The sequence below is a fragment of the Symsagittifera roscoffensis genome, chromosome 9 (genome assembly GCF_963678635.1).
Source record: "Symsagittifera roscoffensis chromosome 9, txSymRosc1.1, whole genome shotgun sequence".
Lineage (NCBI taxonomy): Eukaryota > Metazoa > Xenacoelomorpha > Acoela > Convolutidae > Symsagittifera > Symsagittifera roscoffensis.
The window spans coordinates 52590931-52615023 of record NC_087070.1 but is presented as its reverse complement, the minus strand read 5'-3'; the positions used below and the strand labels follow the sequence as shown (position 1 = coordinate 52615023).

General features: G+C 34.8%; 1 protein-coding gene across 2 annotated transcripts in view; it reads right to left on the bottom strand.

The window, feature by feature from the left end:
• The window catches only part of LOC134854891 (uncharacterized), a 263671-nt gene that overhangs the window by 159072 nt on the left and 80506 nt on the right, over positions 1-24093 (bottom strand). For both annotated transcript variants that reach the window (XM_063871250.1, XM_063871251.1), the window contains 9 exons: positions 19925-20102; positions 17011-17102; positions 14528-14673; positions 10076-10272; positions 8152-8370; positions 5976-6115; positions 3146-3242; positions 2531-2677; positions 1087-1196 (listed from right to left, as the gene is read on the bottom strand). In XM_063871250.1, coding sequence (XP_063727320.1) covers positions 1087-1196; positions 2531-2677; positions 3146-3242; positions 5976-6115; positions 8152-8370; positions 10076-10272; positions 14528-14673; positions 17011-17102; positions 19925-20102 — 1326 coding nt within the window. The remainder of the gene's footprint in view (positions 1-1086; positions 1197-2530; positions 2678-3145; positions 3243-5975; positions 6116-8151; positions 8371-10075; positions 10273-14527; positions 14674-17010; positions 17103-19924; positions 20103-24093) is intronic.

Sequence of the window (24093 nt, the reverse complement as noted above, 5' to 3'; positions counted from 1 at the left end):
GGGGCTTTTCTCTCAGGGATTAGACTCCCTGTCGAACCAAAGGATCCGGTCCCCCATTTAGTGTTATTATACGAAATCTTTGTATGAATGATTGCGACTGACTTTCGCGCCAAAACATACTAATTTTTAAGGGGCAGCGCGCGGCAAAAAAAACACAATTTTTTTGTCAAATATTACTAAAAAGTACCTTTTTTGACCTGTTCTTTAAATATTTGCCTGCGGCTCTGAAAATGTCGTCAAAATACGTTCTTTTTAGTGAACTGGGATAGCTCAAAAAATCGTATTGGTCAACCTAAAAAAATCGACAAAATTGTTGAATTTTTTTGAAACTCCTTCCCACTTAAAAAAAATGCTAGATCCGCCCATGTTTAAATCTATGACGCCTTGAAAAACATCTACGGTTCGTCCTATATATTTAGCTCTCATCAAGGAAACCAAACCGTACAAGTTTTTAGTTTAATTTGAACTTACGAAGTTATCGCTGATCGTTTATTAATATAAACATTAGAAAATCGCTAAACTATAAAAAAAATTTGACAACCATTCTCATCGAGCCAAAGTTTCTATCAGATCACAAACCGAAAAAAATAGAGTTGCTTGAAACCAGATTATTGTTCCGACCATTGGATATGGGAGGAACTTTGTATTCGGGTGTGTTTCAGTTTTTTTTTACTTTTTGTACTCCACCCAAAATCAGCTACCACAAATAATCATCGGACAGTGTTGAGTGATATAGCATATTAAAGCCCTTTCATTCACGATTCAAAAATTTTACTAAGTTTTCGTCTAATTTCGAGCGAGTGAGCATGCTTACATTAGCTTATTTATGCTTAATTTGAGCCTTGAAAATTTAGTTTTACTCTTATGAAGAAGATAGTTTTTGGAGTTTTTGGCTTCATCTTAGAAATCAAAAACTTCAAGGAAATTTTTTTAAATTTTTTTGTTTTTCTTGTTATTTGTCTTCAAAAATTGTTTTCCAAGTTGCATATCTTACATGACTGACGAAAAGGCCTAAGCTCTACTTTTTTGCTAAGATTCCTTGCACAGTAACCGGTTATCCTTGTTATTATTATTAATATTACTTACAATGTCAGAAACGGCTGATATCTCTCCCAGTTTTTCGACAGCACCTCTGTAGCAGTAAGCGTATCCCCCCACAATTTGGTCGGTATCGATGAAGACTCCGTTGTCCACCCCTAAAACACAGCAATCAGCAATTGTACGACTGCAAGCGCGCATTTATTTGGTCATATTTCTTATACCGACAAATTGCGTAACAAGCAACACGAAAAAGGGAAACTACTTGTGAAAACTTGAACGTTCTCTTCAATAACATAAGCTCGCAAATAATTCGCTGCAATGATCATTCATGGAAGCCCGAAATGGTCTCGCAGTCCAACTCAGTACTGCTTCAATAACATTTCGGAGAAAAGTATCGTAATGTATCAGACCCTTTACTGTGTCTTTTAACTCAGATCAGAGATGAAACCGGAGATAAATTTCGCAGTACTGTAACAGAACTAATTCAGTGCTGTAACACTGCTGTTTTTGGACTTGAATATCTTCGGTCATTTAAAACTTAGTGTTATTTCGTAGACAATAATTGTTTTCAACAGTTACGCGTCGAGTCCTGACGCTTCTCGGCCAAGCTTGGTACCTGTAGACTATACCACCATAGTATTAAGGCCTTTGCACAGAATATGCACTTCGCCAACACAAACGACAAGAAATTTCTTTTAGAAGATGAAACAGGGAACGAGGGCAAGAAAATACAAGGATTGATGACTTTTGAAACGAATAGCCCTGGACGGGAATTGAATCAAAGGCCTCACTAGAGCCATTAAGCTTCCTGTCCTGTGGAACTGTTCCACTGAAGTTTACAGAGCCGATACACTAGCCAGTCATAAAACGGAGAATACACGCTATTAAACTGCCAATACTATGCAGCCTATAACCACCAAAATTAGCAATTTTAATTGCGAGTCATATGGGAAAAATTGGACTCGTATTATGACATAATACTCTCAAGCTCGTTTGAGTAATTACAACCCGTATTGGAATTCCATGGATATTAATCTATTTTATATTGGATTTTTATAGTATAACTCTGTTATATTTGGAAAAAAAATCCATTATATTTGATTTAAAATATATAATTATTTTACGATTTTTCGAAGCAAGGAAATCCATGTTTGACCAATTATAATCAAGTATTTTCAACTCATTTTCAAAATTATCAAGTAAACTAATTATAAAACATAGTTATCAATTTTTCATCTCTTTATAGTGCTAATTTTGGATAATAATTTTCCAGTGGTGTGATGGAAAAGTGTCCAGATTTCAAAAATTTAGATACAACTTTTCCAAAACTAACGCAATTTTTCGGCTTTTGCTTAAATTTCTAATAGCAAAGTAAACACTTTTGCAGGATATAAACGATTTTCATTGATTTTGTATAGAAAATTGAGTAAACTGATTATATGTAGTAAACTGATTATTTGGAGAAAAAATAGATTCTATTCACTTATACCTGAAACGTCCAGTTTGTACTCTGGGTTGGAGACGTTGTTGGTGGATCTCCATAAATGGTATGTGAAGTCGGTGTCTGTTGAGTTGAACTCAATGTACATCTCCCCAAGGGGTCCGTGGTTCACAATTATGCCAGGCGCCTCCGGTTCTGAAAAATTTAGTGATCATAACACCAGTGGAGGCAGTTCCAGGCTATTTTACAACCACTCTTTTTTTAGGGTTGATCCAGTAACGATAAAATGTATTTAAAATTATGCTTTTTGGACTTTTATAATTTATATCTTACTAACATCCGAAACTGCAGTAAAAGACCAATTAACTTCGGTTTCAAATAATGAGCAAAACTTTTTTCACGGCAAGTTCTCTCGCAGTTCTGCACTTTTTTAACCTGGAAAATCAAATGACGCAGTGCATTTAGAACGCCATTAGCTTCAGTTCCATCATTCAAGTTTGAAGCTGGTCATTCAAGCTATTTTGCGGCGACTTTCGCTTATTTTTAGGATGTTTTCTGTATCTATCGACGACTTTTTGATAATTCTCATTTCCTATGTTGGCTCTGCCCTATCTTCAGAACACTCGTTATTCTCTAAATTATAAGTGTGGGTTTCTGTCTTACCTGTGCAGGCCGAGATGGTGATTGGCTCTCCGGTGTAGTTTGCAATTGTAGCTGTCAAATCCATGTCTGTTGTGTTACAATCAGTCACCGGTTGGACCTAGAAAATAAATTTTGTACACAGAGGTGTAGGTGCGCTTCGCACCACTTGCGATATAAAACCAGAAAGCCGCTAAGTCGGAAAAAATCGAGAAAAAAATCCAAAATATCAAAAAATCAGATCTATCAAAATGAATCAGGCTAGCTTTGAAACAAAAACAAGCCAAGACAATAGAATGTGAAATAGCTTCGAAAAAAATCCCAAGTGGTAACAAAGCCGAAAATACTTATCAGAAACCCTTCATGCCGAAAAAAATTCAGCAAGACTTAGAACTTAACAGTTCACCATATTATTATTATTAGCCCCCGTCCCGGGGGGGGGGGGGGGGGGGGAGATGTCATCCATTTTGCCGCAGCCGGTCACACCTTAACAGTTCACCCTCATCCTCAAAACACAAGTTAACCACAAACAATTAACAATTCACCTTCAACCTCCAAACACACGCACAAAATTAATTGATCGTCAAATGAAACAAAATGGGACCGTTAAGCCGAAAAAATACTCGAAAAAATCAGAAACGATTAAAAAATTATTAAATCCCCTTCACCCTCAAAACACACACACACACACGCTGAAAATTTTTCGCTCGTCCAAAGACGCAATATGAGAGCATTAGGCCGGTAAAACAAAAGCCGAAACCTATCAAGCCGAAAAAAATGTTGCCATCAAAACTTGAACAACAACTCCTGTTACGATTTTGTTAATTTAGGCGATCTAAAGCGAGCAAATTTTTTCGCTAGTTGAAAGACTCAATACAAAGCCATTAGGCCGATTAAGCATAGGCCAAAACCTAGCAAGCCGGAAAAACGAAAAAAAAAGAAAAAAAAGGTTGCCAAAAAAACAATAATACGATGCAGCAACTAAGCCGATAAAACTTAAGCAAAAAAATAATAAGCCGATATTTTTTTGAAACGCAAGTTTCGTTCGAAAAAAACAGGTCCTGTCAGATTCGAACCTTGGACTTTTGCCGTCCTAGGCGAATTCGTTACCACCAGACCAAGTAACAGAAAGTCAATAAAACTTGAATTCATTATTAATCATTTCTAATTTTGACTATTCTGTGAGCAAAGTTATATATGGGAAAAAAAATATCATACCCGATTGCATTAACCTTGCTCATCGCAAGGGTTATAATCGTATTTGGAAAATTGTAGTAATTATAGGTCGAAAAAAAGCGTTTAGAGATATGTAAAGAGATAGATTTCGCTTATTGTAACAAATCAATTATGGCAAATAGTTTCTTTCAACCAATTTGGAACGATTTCTAAGACGGATTAAATCTCGCTTACGCGTTAATAGCGCGAAATATATCGAGCGTTAATTGTCCCAAATTGGCCAAAATGGCAATCTTTAAACCCCCATAACTTTATGAAAATGACCACAGGTGAGATATCTTTTCAAATTTAAGCTCAGGACAACAAAACCTTTTGAATGATTTGAAAAAATTCTGTCAAAAATGGCTAGTTAAGAAGTCGAAATTGATTTGAAGAAAAAACTCACACCGAGCACAAATATTCCGTTACTTTCGTATCGAAAGTCGGAACAATAAACTGGATCAATTATTCAATTCTATTTCACTGGAAAATCTGATAATTAATTACCATATTCGAAACTAGAAGTCGATAATATTTTCGTGAACTATACACTTTTGCTCCTCGATAGTGGTGTTGGCCTTCCTTTTAACAAAGGAAAAGAACTGAACTGAAAAAGCAATCAAGAGTCAAACCGCAAAAAAGTAAAATGTGAGCCTGAACTAATTTTAAGTTTTTCCCTAAAAAAAATCATCACGACTACGTTGATACACTCTTAAAACACGGCACTCGCACATAAGGCTTGAAAAAAGTGCTAAATTGTCTGCTCAAACTAAGATAAATTTAATTGTTCTGATAAAAGCGGCAGCTATTTAGAATGTTCTGCCAGTGAAATGAATAGATTTTTGGTAGATAAACCGTGAGATAATGGTCTCAATTAGGGACGCTGGACCTATGACTGAGCGTTTTCCTAAGTCTGTCAACCAATTACGCGTTATTTGCATTACGTTGGTCTGCTAATACTCAGTTTTATCTTTTTATGATAAAAAAACTAATCTGCAAAAAAACTGGCCCCCGTACCTTAAGTTCAAAAAAATACTAACTCGGCGGTATTATACTCCGAGTTAATATATATTTTTTGAACAAAAGTTAAGGGGGGCAGTTTTTTTTGTAGATTAATTTTTATAGTAAAAAGTGGAAACTGAGTCTTAGCAGACCAACGTAATGCAAATAACGCGTAATTGATTGGCAGACGTAGAAAAACGTTAAGTCTTAGGTCAAGCGTCCCTGATTTAGACCATTCCCTCACGGTGTATCAACCAAAAATCTATTCATTTTAAAAACAGAACATTGCAAATAGCGGCCAGTTTTTTCAGACCAATTAACCCTAGGTGATTTCAGTCGTGGTGATTTTTTTCAGGAAAAGTCTTAAAATTAGTTCAGGCTCAAATTTACTTTTTCGCCGCTTGACTTTTGATTTCTTTTCAGTTCAGGTCATAACACCAGAATTTCTTTGAGTAAATACAACAAAGATACCTTGTAACATTTAAAAACTAAATGATTTGAAAATCGATTAAAAGTTTTGTTTTCGTAACTTTTGTGATTACTTTTGCACTTTCGTATTCTAATGAATAGCAGCAAACTTGTCTAGGGAGGAGGTTCTTTTCGCATTCCAGACAAACTAAACGTAAAGGTAGGAAACCTCGAGAGTGTAGCAGTTGCTGGGTATCAGGCCAGAAAATGTGAACTGGAGGCTGGTAGTTCCGGTCGGGACTGGAACTTCTCCGTCTATTTGGACATTGGTGTCTTTCTGGGACTTGGCGATGAATTTGCTCACTTCACCTGAAACGAAATGCCTGCGTAAAACTCTTCCGTAAATTTAATTTTCTAATAAAAAATTTGAGCTGGTAGTTTTTAGATAAAATAACTCTTCGTCAGTCGCTATGAACTAAAACATTTAAATTAGCACTAGCGTGTAACACACCTCCTGCGCTTCGAATTTTTAACAACTAATAAAAACCACATATATTGGAAATAAAATCTGCATCCTTTGAGTGTACTCTGACAGAACCAAATTACAGACTTCATAAGTTCAAACCTTGTAAGGTTTTTTATTCAAGTTTTTTCAATTCAATTTTTGAAAAACCATAAAAATTTGTGAAGTTTTAAATAATTTCTGTGAAAAAAAAATGAACTAAGAAATGTCACATCTCGGAAACTAAAAACAATTAAGCAGTCGCATTTGGTCGCAAAATTTGCAACTCCTGAGAGTACTTTTACAGTACCCAACTACAACGTTGGGAAATTCAAATTTTGAGAAGATTCAAATTTAAGTTTTATAAAAAAGATAATTTTTGAGAAACAGATGAAATGTCACATCTCGAAAACTACCACAATTTGAGCAGTCTTCGTTGAAGGCAATATTCACAATCGTTGACAGTACTCTGACAGCGCAAAACTACAGGGTTGGGAATTTCAAATTTGTGAATTATTTTATAATTTGAGTTTCCTGAAAATTTCTGAAAAAAATCACAAAAATCATATCTCAAAGACTAAAAAGGTTTGGGTATTCCTAATTGGACGCTGAATTCACAACCCCTGAGATTACTCTGAGAGCCTCAAATACAGGTTAGCAGTTCCAAATACAACGTTGGGAAATATGTCATGAAAAAAGAGCTTCAATTTAAGTTTTCGGAAATCACCAAAACGTCATATCTGAAAAACTAACAAGAATCGAGGACTCATATTTGGAGGTAAGATTCGCAACCTCTGAGAACCTGAGAATACTGCGACAGCCACCACTACAAATTGCGAATTTCAAACTTTTAAGAAAAAAGAATTAAGTTTGAGTTTTCTGAAAGATTTTTTCAAATCACAAAAAAACGTCATATCTGGAAAACTACAAAATTTTGAGCAGTCATTTTTGGAGGAAAAAATTGCAAAGCCTGAGAGTACGGTAACAGAGACTCAATATAGAGATGGGATCTTCAAATTTTTTGAAATTTTTTATCTCTTTTCTCTGAAAAATTTTGAAAAAATGTTAAAAAACGTCAAATCTGGAAAACTACAAGGATTTGCGCAGTCATATTCAGAGGCAAGAGTCTAAACCCCTGAGAGTACTCTCACAGTTTCCAACAACAGGATTGAGATCTTCCAAGTTTGGAATTTTTTAAAATCAAAGTTTTTTTGAAATTTTTCGAAAAAATCATAAAAACGTCATATCTCGAAAATTACAAGGATTTGAGAAGTGAGATCTGGAGGCAAGATTGACAACCCCTGAGTGTAGTCTGACAGCACACAACTACAGGTTTGTGAAATTCAATTTTTGTAAATAGTTTTCTAAATTGAGTGTTCTGCATTTTTTTTTAAACCACAAAAATCGTCGTATCTCGTACACTAAAAGGATTTGGGCATTCATAATTGGAAGCCAATATCTCAACTTCTGTAGAAATTCTGGCAGCATCCACTGTTGGGCTGCATATTTTAAAGTCGGTGAAAAAACACTGAATTCAAACTGGAAAATCGAAAAAAAAATCTTAAATTTAGCTTAAACGTGCAAAAATTCTTTTGTTAAACATGCAAAAAATAATAAGTTGAAAAAGCTTAAGCATGGCGAAATAGTGAAGCCCGCATTTAAATATATAATAGATTCTTACCTTTTATCAGCAGGTCGTTAAAAAGTAAAAGTGCAGAATGGACATAGTTATTTCTTAATGAAAACTTCTTTCAGAAATAAAGTCCAATACAATCTAGATTATGAAATGAGTGGCTCATGCGTGCAAGATTCAGCTGAAGTACACAAGGACCAAAAATGAGCCGCGGAAAATTTTGGATAGCTTTGGCCGAAACAATTGAGTTTCATTTTTTCAAAAACTGACCTTCACTGACGGTCCAATAGGCAGTGATTGCAGTGCTATTATTTGAGATAGCGTAGATACTGTTCGGGTCTGGTTGGGCCGGCTTCGTGCACTCCAGTTTCCCAATTGACTCAGACGAGGGGTTCCCGTTCTGCTCAACAATGGCAGTGTACGTGTATCTCTTTCCTGGTTCCAGGTCCGAAGTATCTTGGTAGATCCAGGGGGCGCCGATAGCTTCGGCTGTAAGAAATAATTTCAACTTTGATAATAAGGTCATTTTTCTCTGGTCTAAGTTTTTATGGTACCTCAAACATGAGAACAAGGTTGGCAACAACTTTGATTCTTTATCAGAAAAAGAACATTTGAAACATTTAAAAAGTGTATGAAAAGTGGGAACAGTGAAGCATAATTTGACGTGAAATTCAAGTGAACTTTGACACAAATTTAAATAAATTCCCTTGTAGGTTAAAACTTATCAATTAGCAGGATCAAGATTCAATCCAAAAAAAAACAATAAAAAACGCCAATAAATACTTGTTTTGATCCCTACATTTTTAAACATATCAACCATGTTTGAAAGTAAAACAAAACGAAGAATTAAAACGCAACATCGAAAAAAAAATGCGACAAAGCAGACAATAGATGGACAAGGTTTTCGAATTAATAAAAGTTTAAAATGATTAAATAAGAAACGACTAATGATCAGTAGCGGATTTAGGGATTCGACCCCCTGCCGCACAAAGGGTCCCCCTTTGCACTATTTTTGAGATATCCATTTTTGGCTGACTGACCTTAAAAATTTTCTGAAGGTGCCTTTGGCGCCAATCTATACTAATTTTAGGGGGAGCGCCCAGAAAAAACGCATTTTTTTTGGTCAAAATTTTCCAAAAGTGCCTAAAAAGCCTTCTTTGGCCTGTTTTTTTTTTTTTAAAACCATGTTTGAAATTAAAACGAAACGAAGAATTCAAACGCAACTTGAAAAAAAATGCGACAAAGCGGACAATAGATGGACAAGGTTTTCGAATTAATAAAAGTTTAAAATGATTAAATAAGAAACGACTAATGATCAGTAGCGGATTTAGGGATTCGACCCCCTGCCGCACAAAGGGTCCCCCTTTGCACTATTTTTGAGATATCCATTTTTGGCTGACTGACCTTAAAAATTTTCTGAAGGTGCCTTTGGCGCCAATCTATACTAATTTTAGGGGGAGCGCCCAGAAAAAACGCATTTTTTTTGGTCAAAATTTTCCAAAAGTGCCTAAAAAGCCTTGTTTGGCCTGTTTTTTTTTTTTTTAAAACCATGTTTGAAATTAAAACGAAACGAAGAATTCAAACGCAACTTGAAAAAAAATGCGACAAAGCGGACAATATATGGACAAGGGGGTGGGGGAGGGCGCATTTTCATTTTTTTTTTTTGAAAATCCGCAACACGTTATGCGAGACTTCAAATAGCGAAAAAAAAATGAAAAAAAACTTGGAACAAATTTGATGAATCAGATCATCTTTGCAAAAATGATTAACGCCTAAAAAAATTAGCATTTGATTTTGAGCGAAATCTGTCAACTGCTCTTTGTATTACTGTTTGCTTTCCTTTTGTTTTAACATTACATAACAATCAATCTACGAATCTACCGATGACCACTGCCCTCCGTCCCTGAAAAAACATGGCTCTAAACTCATGTCGAGAAAAAAAACGCAACTCTTTTTTACCGCTCAGAGAAACTTGAACACGGATCTGTAGATTAAATTGTGATCTTTCAAGCAGTTGTTAATTTACTAAAGAGTCGTTTTAAGGTCAAAAACTGATTTTCACTGATTTCAACACGCAGAAACTATGATATCAAATCTAAAAAAAACCATCAAGTCACTTACTAAGAAACAAAATGTCACCGAAATTGCCAACAAACTTGGTATAAAGAAAAGTATTGCATAAGAATGAACCTACCGATGACGACCCCGTCCCTGAAGATTGTTGCCGTCATTCCGATCGTGTCGGCATTGATGCTGTCCGGCACCACTCTAACCTGTATCTGTGAGTCAGACACTGAGGTTGACGTCACTGAGGGGGTGAGAGGTGCCAGGTAGCCCTGAACTGACGCCCAGGAACTGTTCAGCGTTTTTGCCTCGTCAGTGCAGTTGGCACTGGAACAAATAACTCTCTAATATCGAAATCAATGGTGGGGGATGGTGGAGAAGCAGATTGAAACCATAGTGAAATAAAAACTCATATAAATAAGAAGAATTTGAACTTTGAGCGTAGAGCTGAAGTTTTTTAGGGCATAGATGAGAGCATAGATGAGGGCATAGGGCTGAAGTTTTTTAGGGCACAGATGAGAGCATAGATGAGGGCATAGGGCTGAAGTTTTTAAATTTGATAGTTTATCATATAGTTAATACGTTCGATTTTCTAGTCCACTGATACCTGCGATAAATTTGACAAAATATACAATCAACATCGAGAGTAGTTGGTTGGGCTAGAAAAAAACGCCGAATTGATGGGGTCCACCTTCAGCCTAACATGCTTCTGAAGACAATATAGTAAAATCGTTTAAGATACAAGGAACTTTCAGTCAAAGCTGGGGATAACACAAATTCACAAGCATCTTCTATTCAGGCATGTTGCATGTTTGTTTCTAACTAATGACGAAATCACCGTGCGAAAAAATTTGGCCCTACCTTAAAAAGATATTAAAAAACGAGTTCGACGCATCGAAACATTGATCAAGAGATTAGCGACACGAGAGTACAGACGAGCTTTGAATGAACAGACAAAGTAATCCTGGCTAAATTTTGAGGGTATTCTGTGTTTTTGAGTTTCAGCAGATCTGCCAATTCAATTAGAGCTCCGAGGGTCAATCAAATTCTTCACTAATTGATAATTACAATACGACAGACTTAGAGAGAATGAATGTTTTAACAACATCAAGCAGAGCGGTCCTCATCAGTTGTTAGCAGAAGAATATGGTAACTGGAAGATCTTTTAAATCTTTCAAAACAGAATATTGATGTGGTAGGCGATATTTTTTGAAGGAGGTAGTTTGACATTTGGGACAAACGTCATGACTTTGAACTTGAGCGAAGTATGACAAAGTATAGCTGAAGTTTCAAAAATTTGACAATTTATCACAAGGTTTGATTTAGTTGATCACTGTTGTTTGAGAAAAATTGGACAAAATCCATATCACCATAAACGAGAGCAGTTGGTTGGGCCAAAAAACAAAATTACAGGACTGATGCCTAAGTTTCTGACATTTTAACATAAACGGGAGCCAGCACAAGTATAGCATGCAGCTGAAGACATTACTAGACATCGTAAACATTCAAGTAGGCCAAGGAAAATCCAACTCTGATCGCCCACTCCCGTAGTTCTCGCCCACCCAAAGGGACCCCCTTTACCTACTAATTTACAACATCAAGTTAAGGTCAAGCACCCTAAACCTTTAGATGCGATTTGCCGCCGAAAACCAATAATTAACAAAAAAAGCATATTTTCGGCTGAAATTTTGTAAAAATGAGTCACGGTTTTCTCGAATTGAGTTATGGTTGAAATAAAAAAAAAACTAAAAATTACTTCAACACTGCGAATTATCTGGCAAAGTTGGGATTAAAATTTTGTTAATTAAAAATATCACTTCCAGCTATATTTGACCAGTCAGATTTTATCACAAAACTGCTGTACCATTTTTAAGAAACATTTCAAAATCACTTGCTAAGCCAAGAAAATCTCAAGAAAAGTAGAAAATTTGAAAAAATACATTTAATATCAATTCGTTCTTAGAAAGCCAAATTGTAGTGTTCTTCAAACATAAATTACAAGTATACCATTAGTTTATGTGATTTGGAGTGTTTGATTTTGAAAAACAAAGCCAACAGACAGTTACAAAAGAGTCAAAGTAAACAGAAGAAAAATACTGATTTGTTTTTGAAAAAATCTCAACCTTCGGTTTGCGAAAAAATAGATGGCTTTGTAGCCCTTCAAACTTCATTGACAAAATATGACCGACCCTTTTTTGCTAAAATTAAATCAATTTGAAAAAAAAACTGGATCGATAGGTAATTTTTTTTCTGGGAAATCTGAAAAGTTAGTTCCACTTTTCAAATTAGAACTCGAACGCGTTTTTCGTGAACTGTACATTTTTGCTTTCCAATAGTGAAGTTTATCTTCCGTTTGTCTTCCTCTAAAGAAACGAACTGAACTTAAAAAAAAAACCAGAAGTCAAACCGCAAAACAAGTAAATTTGAGCCTGAAAAAAATGGGGAAAATCACCGACCTATGTGAAAGTCAGAGACTTTTTCATCGAGTCCTATACATAGTCAACAGTTGGTTCAAAAACTGCAAAAAGAAATCGAGGGAACCGAAAAAAAAGGGTAATATTGTTTTTCAAATCTAGAAAAACTTTTCAGATTTGGGATACTGACAAAAAATATCACGTTAGAGCTCTTTGAAATTCAAGAAATTTCTTAATTGGCTTTCTTCTTTAAGGTTGTTAATGAGGAACTTTTCATGCGATGGTAACTCAGTAAACTCACGTCGCTTTTTGAAACTATAAGCCATCCACGTTTTTCATGACCTTTAAACTTTAAATGTCCGATAATGAAATTTACCTTCCATTTAAGAAATGAAATGAACTAAGTTCAAGACTTTGCAAGCTGCACTTTGCAACCAAAAGCGAGAAAAAAAACACAAATTAGCTCTAAAAAGTCAGAACACAGGCGAAGCTGTGCTTCGCAAATACTTAAGAAGAACACGACAAAAAAGAAGCTTTATATAAAATGCAATAAGAAAAAAATTGAAATAAGAATCGAAGTAGTAAAAATTCGGTCACATCTCGGATTCAAACCTACGACCTACCGCGACTCTACAGATTATTAATCTCACAAAGTAACCACTCAGCCACGGATGCTTAAAATATACCAAACACTAGCCACAAATAAAGCAGAGAACAAATGCTAAGCAATTTCCAATGCTACAGTGAATTTTCCATATAAGGGAACACTCTTATTTGCAAGTAAGACTAGAAAAAAGCTTCATACTAATACACTAACTCTCGCAAGCTCGTAAGTGTATAAACAAAGTGATACGGAGAAAATTGAAACTAAAATACTTGTTGAAAAATCAATTGCTATGTCCCGGAATCAAACCTCCGATCCAAAGACAAGGCATCTGTACGCTCGCTGCAAAGTAAGCAAATATTAGCCACCACTTGAGCAGCAAGAGATGCTATTAAAAAGCCTGGGGTCGGAAATATACGAAAAATGTCACCAATTGAAAATTTAAATTTACGACTTTTTTTTGAGGTTGATAAAAAAGTTGTTTCGTAGTATTGCACTACGCTCCGCGTCTGTAAGGAAGTCAAAAGTCGAACCTTAAAATATACCAAAAGTGTTTACGACAAAAAAGGTTCGAGAAAAATCAAATTTGAGCGGAAGCAAATGGAAAACGATCATCACGACCTACATTATAGACAATCACTTCGTTCTTTTACACTTAAAATTTGGTCATCGAACAATTATAAATACATTCTATTTTAGTTAATTTTCTATCAAAACTAGGTGACCAATTTGTCTTAGGCTGAACTATCCTCGCAACAAAATTTTAATTAACTAGCCCAAAGGAAATAATTAAACCAAGCAATTGTTAGGGTTGAGGTCTTCATTGCTTATAGCTATTGTTTCACACTTCTTTTAACAAAGAGGCGAAGCTGCCAAAAATTAGAGAGAACACGACCAAAAACCAGCTCTATCAAGTGACAAATAAATAAATGTAGAAATAAGCCTCGAATTGGCAAAAACTCGGCTACGTGTCGGATTCCAATCTGCGACCTAACAAATTTGAGTCTAACGCACTAACCACTCAGTCACGGATGCTCGAGATCCACAAAAACTCAGCACCAATAACGCAGCTATATATGGCAACTAATTGCCAATTCGATGCAGCAAAAGTACAACCAAATAGAAAAGGCACAATTTTGCATGAAATAAATAGCAAAGAACAAAACCACATTATGTATAAATTATGCCAAAAAATTGCGATATATTGAGTTTAAAAAATTCTGAAATCGAGATTTTATGATTGTTATGTTGTTTGAAACAAATAGTTTTTTTTGGTTCATTTGACGAAGTAAAATGCATCAACTGTGTAAACTTATTGCTTTTCGAATGCCAAAGCACATGCTATCATTAAGCTGTAAAGGTGCCCCAAAAGTGGCACCAATATTTGCGAATTGAGTTGGAAAAAAAAGTTCGTACTATTACACTTTGCTTCGCAAGTGTAATAATGTTTACTTAAAAAGCATAAAAAATGGTCACTGATTTTTTTAGATGCGCAATCTGTATCTTGCAGCAAATTTGCGGTAAGTTTAGTTTTGAAAAATGAACAAAAAGTATATTTACTAACACTGTGCGCACGTAGCAGGTATTGGGTCCATCCTGGATGACTTTGGTAGCAAATGCAGGGTCATTGATGAAAGTGACATTGCTAGTGCTCTCCTTGGACACGAACAATCCACCCAGGTTGTTGTAGGCCACTTCGAACCCCGCTACCTAGTTTAACAAAACATTGGTGTCAATTCAGATGGTTGTAGCAAAGCCATTTATCGTAGAGGTTAAGGAGCGAAATATGAACTGTTCTTATCTGCTATGGTGTCCTGCTTAAGAATTACACGCAGTTTTTGGTTTTGTTTCTGCGCTGAGAAACGTTTTGTCATCCACAGGCAACGAGCACGCATCATGATAAATTTTGAATCCCCGAACTTACGTTTGAACGGCAAAATCCTCGGTGATTTCTCATTGCTCCCCCTACAGCTTAAAGTGACGCTTATTCGGATAGTTCAAACATTCGCAAAAAAAAATTATTGCTGCAAAATTGAACTATATTTAAAGCAATGGTTTTTCACCAATTGAATATCAATAATAAAAAAGAAACATTACAACCACAGTTATAAGATAAACAAAATTACGTGAAGTTTTGGAGGTTTTTGTTATGATTCTAATGAATTTTTCTATACTCTTAAAAACACTTAACAAAATTTTTTTTAAAAGAGTAGACCCAAAAAAAAGAACATAGTCCTCGAATAATTAGAATTGTTGCACAGAAGCGAAGCTGTACTTAGCAAACGCATGCAAAAACAAGACTGCTTGCTTGTATATCAGGCGAAGCCCTGAATGTTTCGACCGCTCCTTAACTTGTCTCGAATACTTTTTGTTCAATTTGTTCAAAAATTTTTGATACACTATTAATTTAATACTGCCAATAGCATATGCAAGTGCTATTATTTGAGAAAAAAAGACCAATTGAAGTTGGCCTCAATCCAATTTGCAACAATTATAAAAGCGGGAAATTTGTCACGCTCAAATAAATAGCGTGTTGAAACCATCAAAATATTATTCGAGCAGCGTTGACATCCGCAATTTACTCAAGTGCCAGCGAAATCGCTTGGCAATCCAAAGATTTCCGGATCGATACTCACACTTATCGAGAGTCCCGACCACGAATTCCTTACTTTTACAAGTTACATCGTTCCTAAGATTGTTCACTCTTAAGCACACTATTGTTCATTGGCCGCGCTCAAAAACATCGATTTTACGCTTTGTGCGTATTTTTGTTCAGCAAAATGACCAAATTCTTATTTTGAGACCACTGAAATTTAACGAAAAAAATATCGTAATGATAATTTGATTTTACAATTGAGCTCAGTCCATCAAAAGCTATTATTTGAACCTTTTTTGCACTAAAATATACAACTTACGCTGGAAAAAAAAATATTTTGCGAGCTAGCTTGTGCAAGGAAAAATTTTTAGAACACATTCGACCTTTTCGATTTTGTTGCAACAAAAACAACGCAGAAACTTATTTCATTTTAAGCAAGCTTTTTTCACAGACACAATTTGAATTAATTCAAAGCAAAGACCCGACAGATATAAGCATAGTCAACAAACAACAGGAAAGGAGTCAACGAAGAAAAACGGAAAAATTGTGATTTTTTGGCAAAATGGGATTTTCGAAGAACACATATGGCCTTAAGGCCCTTTGAATTCCATGAACAATTTCTGTTTGAAATTTTTGATACAAATTAACTGGATCAAAGTTGTCTTAACTGGATCAATAGGTAATTTATTTATTCCACTGTGAAATCTGAAAATTGAAATCCACTTTCTAAGCTAGAAGTCATTCAGGTGTTTCATGAATATAACATCTTTGATGTTGCATCGTGGAGTTTGCCTTCCTTCTAACAAAAGAAATGAACAGATATTTGAAATAAAATTTGAGCGTGAAAAAGTTTTAAGACTTTTACCTGTTCAAATCGAACAAAAATTCATCGCCTTAAAAATATTCTAACATAAAATTATCAAAGTTTTACCATCAAATGATTTTGATAAAATTAACTTAATCTGTGAGTTAACTTGGTCAAAAAATCAAAGTTTTCTCAAAATTGAATTTAATTTTCGAAAAAACTATTTAGGCTTTTAAATAAAAGCAACGAATAAGTCAATCAAGGGGAGCTCAGTTTTCGTTCATTTGGAAAATGAGCCTGAAAGGCAAGCTTCCAAAAAATACAGTGCCAACTAAACAAGGAGTAGAAAAAAGTCCTAATACGTTTTAGATCGATCAAAATTTTGAAAATTTATATTCAGAGGTGCAGTTATTTATATATTTAGTTAAATTATCATTACCATTGCTAATTAACTTTGTTAAAACAAAATGTTCAAACCAAAAAAATGAAACAAAATAAAAATTTGCAATTAAATTTCATGTTGGGAAAACTGAAAAGTAATCGAGAGGACTGCTGAAGGCTGCCCGCCAGCAAGATAGCAAAATTATGTGGAATCATTTACAATATTTGGAAAAATAAACTTGAAGGGTTAGTTGTTAGCTAGTACCTGGTCTCCGTTGCCAGTGGGGGATGCCCAGGAGCATTCGAGGTGCGTGGAGTTGATGGTGTTGATCTGCAGGTTCTCAGGAGAAGTCGGATCTGAAACACACAGCAAAAGAACTTACCTTTTAAAACATAGTCAAAAGCAGTCAATGAACGCAAGATAAAAAGCTTCGAATTTCAAAGAATAAATTTTATGTCCTTAAGAATCTTTGACTTTCCAAAACACTTTATGAGCAGACTTCTTAAATAAAATCTATCACGAGTGGAGAAAAACGGATCAGTGCGTATTTTTTTTATTCCGCTGTGAAATCTGAAAAATTTAAATCCATTTTCGAAACTAGAAGTCAATCACGTTTTTCGTGGCCTTTACAATTTTGCTGTTCGATAGTGGAGTGCGTCTTCCTTCTATCAAAAACCTGAGCTGAATTGAAAAGGAAATCAAAAATCAACCCGCGAAAAATCAACGTTGAGTCTGAGCAAACTTTAAGACTTTGGCTGTATGAGCCAACGATTTGAAAAAAAAATTTCTAAGCAAGCTATTCACACTATTTCAAATTAATTCGTAGAGGAATTCGATTTGCAAAGAAAAAGGTTTTTTAGTAAGCTTTTCAATCAAAAGAAAATTCGAAAAACTATAGGACAGCTAAAGCTGGAAATACCTAATGATAATAATTGAATTTTTTGTACTGACGCGGAAGGACAAGGGTAAATTCAAAATCTGGGCTTCACCGAAAAACTTAGTTGATTCTCTTATAAAACAACTAGGAATTAAATTTTTTTTTCAAGTTCGGGTTGGCAGGATAACCTTCGAGAAAATCGAAAAATTTCAAAAAACGGTAAAAAAAAACTGAAATAGTTTTTACCGAGGGCCATTATTTTTGAGGAAACATATGGACTTAGCCGCATAACCCGTTCTACTCATTGGATCCGAAACGTCAGATTTGAGAGGATAGTTTTCGAGAAAAGTCAACACATTTAAGAAAACGAAAAAAAAATCGTAAATTTGACTTTTCCGAAGGTCATAAATTTTCTGCAGGCGAGCTTCCCACAACCCGTTTTACGCATTGAAACAAAGACCTCAGAGATGGGAGTGTGGTTTTCGAGAAAAGTCGAGAAGTTTCAATAAATGGTCAAAAAAATCGTAAATTTGACTTTTCCGAGGGTCGTAACTTGTTGTGTGAAAAATTTTGGTCGTAAACGCTTCTCCACGGGAGCTCCTCAACCCACGTCCTTTCGATTGAAACTATAATCTCAGAACTGTGAGGGTAGTTTCCGAGAAAAGCTAAAACTTTTCAAAAAACGGTCAAAAAGTCAAAAAAATTGATTATTGGAGTGGATAACTTTTTGTGTGATAAAAATGGAGCGTAACCTCTTCAGCAGGAGAGCTCTCCACAACAAGTCCTTTCGATTTGAAACTATAATCTCAGAATTAGGAGTGTGGTTTTCGAGAGAAGTAGGATCAAAAACTCAACAATTTGCATTTTCGGAGAGTCATAAGTTTTTGTGTAAAAACATTTAGGCGTAATTCTCCACCTTCACACACACACACACACACACACACACACACACACACACACACACACACACACACACTCTTTCGAAGGCTGTAGAAAGTTGTGTTACGAAAAAAAAATGGAAAGTATGCACACACACAGGGGATTGAGCGGAATTCCCATTGGTGCCACTTTTTTTGAAAATCGGTAGAGTAGTTTTTGAGAAAAGCTAAATTTTTGAAATAATAATGCATAAAACTTTCCAAACCGTCTAAAAAAACAAATAATAAAAAAAACAATCCCATACAATTTCGAAACACCTGTTTTTATCAAATAAAAATTTTAGGTCACTTCATAAAACAATAAAACTCTTTTCAAGCAGGCTATTCAAATGACGTAAATTTGAAATAATTCAAGCAATTTCATGGAGCGGGCTGAATCGCGAAATCTTACATTTTTAAATCAAAAAAATCAAGCCATGAAAATCTGATTTATTTCAAAAAGAATTGGTTCACAAATAACTGAGTTTTTCCTAAGCAAGCTACATAAGCGATAAACCTTTGAATAAATTCAATTCTTTTCATAGAGTGAATCGGCTTGCGAATTTTTTCTACGCTTTTAGAACATTTGAAAGACAAGTAAAACGTTCAATATCTTTAGTTTACAGGCCAACTTTAGACATAAAAGTCGCAACTCTAACCAACACCCCTTTTTTCACAATGAAATCTGCGAAACGAATTTCTTGTTATTACAAGTTTTGGTAATCTAAATTCTTCAGGGAATCTGGCGAATAATTTAATGCAATTGACACCATTTTTGAGCTTTTTGGAGGGTTTTGGAACAATTTGAAAAGTTCAGTGAATTGTCCATATCTTCTAAGCATTAAGCTTCTGAGAGTGAATTTTTGGTAATTTTTCACAATGAAATCTGCGAAACGAATTTTTTGTTATTACAAGTTTTGGTAATCTAAATTCTTCAGGGAATCTGGCGAATAAATTAATGCAATTGACACCATTTTTGAGCTTTTTGGAGGGTTTTGGAAAATTTTGAAGAGTTCAGTGAATTGTCCATACCTCTTAAGCATTAAGCTTCTAAGAGTTAATTTTTGGTAAATTTTCACAATGAAATCTGCGTAACGAGTTTTTTGTTATAAGAAGTTTTGGTGATCTAAATTCTTCAGGGAATCTGGCGAATAATTTAATGCAATTGACACCTAACTTGAGTTGGTTATACTAAACGGCTCAAGTATCCGTTGAGCTAACTCTTGCTCCTAAACCCCCGTGCCCACCCCACCCACTCCCATTAATCCAATTTGTCTTTATACACCAGTTTCGAAAATTGGGATCGCCTATAGCTGTATAGCTGTTGTTTACTTGGCACTCTAGACTTCATCCGCGATTGTTGAAATTTGCCATTTCTACTAACAGGTGCAGGCGGTGTCCGGGTTTGATTCATTGGAGCCGCCGCCGTAGTAGGAGCTTTGCACTTGGTAGTAATACATTGTTGCCGGCGAGAGATTGCTGTCGAAGTGGTACTTGGTAGTCGATGCCACATCACTCAAGACTGTTGCGTACGTGTTTCCGCCGTCGTCGCTCCTCGTGATCTATTGTAACATTAAAACAACCATACAATTAGCAGCTATGAGCATGTGTGAAAATATGTCTGTGTGCCCGGGTTGACCTCCATACACCGAATTGCTTATCATACAATTCCATACATCAAGTGTGTGGAAAAATGCTTGTCATACAATTTCTAAAAACGGTTGAAAACTGGTATAAACTGATTTGTGTGGCTGTTTGATTCTAATAAAACAGTCTGGTGATAAAAAACTGAGGTTTTCGTGGAAATTGTATGACTGGCATTTTTTTGATGGAGACACAAAAAATGTTTCAAGTAACTTTTAAAATTTGGCCCAAAAATTTTATTGTTTTTTTTCAACCGCAAGTCGAATTTTGTACGCAAACAAACCTTTTTCGAAAAAAAAATTCTTTGCATGCAAAATTTAATATTCTGGATACGATAAAATTGGCTTTTATGTTCTTTTCACTTAAGTTTTTTTTCAAAAACGCTGAATATTCCTATTTCTTTTGTATGGGGTGTTATTGAATGCCTTGATCAATGTCTGATAATTTGAAAATTCAAAAATTTAAAATAATCATCATGAAAAATTTTTGCCAAAAAATAAAAGTTTTTTTTTGTTATATGAATTGTGAAAGACAGCCAAATTCAGGTCGTTTTCTATGCATTGTAAATGCAAGAACGTCCAACCTTTGGTGTTTTGAGTAACCAAGGTCTTTGTCACTTGTGTTTGGTTGCAAACACAACCGACAATTTTTCAGGAACTAAATTTAGAAAGAAAATATCAAAATTTTTGGTTTATGGAAAAACACCTATCATACAATTTTCATATATGGAAAAATGCTTATCATAGAGTTTTCATACAATTTTCTGTACGTATGGAATTGTATGAAATTGTATGACAAGAAGTTTCTCATATATGGAAATTGTATGATAAGAAGTTTTGGTCAACCCGGGTGAACAGATTGATGTGAACAGATACGCGCGTGAATATATAGCTGTTTAGTGTCAAATTGAAACGCCGAATTTGTAAAAAAAATCTGACAAAAATATAAATTGTCTTTCTCTCTTAAATGGTCACGTACTAATTATTTTGAACCAGACAGATCTCAACCAAAACGAAAAATTAAAAAAGATAGCCGGTTGCTGTTCAAGTAGCAGAGAAAACTCCGACCCATATACAAAGCTGATTTAAATTATCTGGACAAAATGACTATGAATAGAAATTTAAAATGCTATTTTCTCAAACGAAAAATGACGAGGACAAAACTTCATTGTCATTTTTACTATATTAAATACCAGTTTTCTTTTTATTGAAAATAATTTTAAACCAATTCCCCAATTTTTAAAAAACTATACCTTCTCTTGGGCTACATAAGAAGCTCATTTTCATATACTTTTATCATTAATTGATCCAATAAAGAACATTTGGGGCAAACATTAAGGCCTGATTTTTGCAAAACAAATTGCACCATATTATTTCTGCGAAAAATCAAATCAAAGTTGGTCTTCATTACTTTTTTGTCAAAAGTCAACCAAAATTGAGAAAAACGCGTTTTTAAATTTTATTTGTTTTGTCCAAATAATTTAAATCACAGTTCTTCTATAAGTTCTTTTTTAACTCGTTTTTTTTTATTCGTGGTGTTAATGAAAGCATCCGAACGAAAGCCTTTAACTTAGAAATATTCGGAACAAAAAGTAAAAAACATCGGAACAACGTATGAGTGTCCAGTCAAAAAACGTATAGATAAATAATGGTTCATTGACAAATTATTCACAGAGACTACCTGGAAATTTAAGATAACCGACGGACTAAAATCAACGAAAAAATCTCATTTTAACCAAGAAAAATTTGATTCGCTCGACTTGGTTAGTTTACATCAAAATTACTGTAGGTTCAATATCAAGTGCATGATCATAAGCAGAAGACATGAGAAGACTTAACAAGCAGTAGACAGAATACACACAATTAAGAAAACACTTAATAAGCTGCACTGAACAAACACAAACGAAAAAACAACAAAGCCAGCTCTTGTGAATTTAAAAAATAGGAATGAGCCCGGAATTTTCAAGACTTTTGGTTTGTGTCGGATTTAAACATGCGATCTCGAGATTCGGAGTCTGTTGTTCTGCTCATGAGCGCCACGGGCCATTTAAAAATAAGGTAACACTAGACATAAGAAAGCAGCTACTAGTGCTAAAAAAACTGCCAATGCTACGCGACAAAACTTATCACCAAATATAGATAAAATTAGGGCAAAATTCGAAATTGAATCTCCGACCATAAGCCTAAGAATCTCAATTTTTTGTTCCGACCATTTTAAAGATGCGGAAGAACTTTGTATCTGGGTGTTTGTTCTTTTTGTTTTCCTCGCTCAAATTAAAAAATTTCAAAAAGTTTTGTGTCGAGAAAAATTGGTTGGAATTTTTTGAGTTTTGGTCTAAATTTTAGCTATTAAGGTTAGCGTGCAGGCTTACAATTGCTTATTTGAGCTTAATTTAGGCTGTGAAACCTTAGCATCCCGTGATATTTGTAGAATAAACGGCTCTCTCTATTCCCTCAAAGCCACGGTCGCTTGTCGAGCAGCGCAATAGCAATGAATAAAGGAGAGAAACAAATGCTTTGAAATTTCCAATGCTACATATCGTGATTACAGAAAAAGTTCGACAAAATGAGCGCATTTATTTGCAAACTGGATTGGAAAAAAACTCGAGTCATACTATTACACTACGCTAGCTAAATTACGTGTATAAGATGCAATTGAAAGCAGAAGACAGGAATTATTAACGCTGCCGAAATTACATCACGAACCAAAAAACGAAGAGGAGAATTTGTCTTCCCCACAACAAAAATTGCAAACAAAAAATAACCCTAAATCTATTTCAAAATGGAACGCGCACATAAAAATTGCATTGCAGCCCCCGCGTTGACAATTTCAAAGAAAACTGATCTTTTTCCAACATGTGCAACTGGCAGCTATGCTGTGATTGTGCAATATGCAAAAACATTCGGATGTCTTTCGAACTTTGAGAGAGAAATCCCCTTGTTTCGAACTGAAAAACCACAACAAAAAAAACCAACGAAATTCGACCATTTTACAAGCAACTCTTTTACTCTGTTCGAGTATGTTTCGATTGTGTTTCGGGTTTTCCGACAAATTTTCTTTTTGTTTCAAGTCAAAACAACGAATTTCCAAATTTCAAAAAAATGTCCTTTATCTGATTACTTTTTTTTATTAGTGGCAAGTCTTCTTTAATTTTGTGTTCGACCATATAACTATTTTATTGCACATGGAATTTTCAGCGGCAAAATTTTGCACATAGAATTCAGCGCCAAAAATTGAAACCAAGTTTTTTGAAGTAAAATTAGGCATATGGCCACAATGATTTACCTTTTATAACACCCACGCGCTCACTTTCGGAAACTTTTTGTGTCGTTCGAATCACAACTGAAAAGTCTTCAACATATCACTAGAATCATTAGGAAGTTTATTCGTGATATCTTAAAAAACAATTGTGATATCTAAGAAAAAATTTCTCCCAATTTCAGTAGTCGGAAAAAAAATCAAATTTTCATTGCCAAATACAAAGCTAACGAACAAATCGTTAGAAAGAAGTCCATGAACGCAAGTAAACAGAAAAAATCTGTTTTTTTCTTCAAAATCTCAACTGTCAAATTTCGAAGAAAAAAGTAAATGGCCTTGACACTTTTTAGATTTCTAGAACATTTTTCAATTGACACATTTTTGAATCAATTAACCTAATTTAAGGAAACTAGAACAAAACTGGTCAAAGGTAAATATAAGCCTGAACAAATTTTAAGACTTTCTGAAAAAAAAAACGAAAATAGAAAATTATCAAGACCTATTTAAGAGTCTGAACTACGTTCATCGACATTGATCGACCTCGTGCCTTTTACATGTTTAACCATCGATAGTTGCTGTATGAGCAAACTTAAAAAAGTGATATTCGCCTAAATAACTGTTATCGCGGAAAATTTGGGCATTTCGACAAAG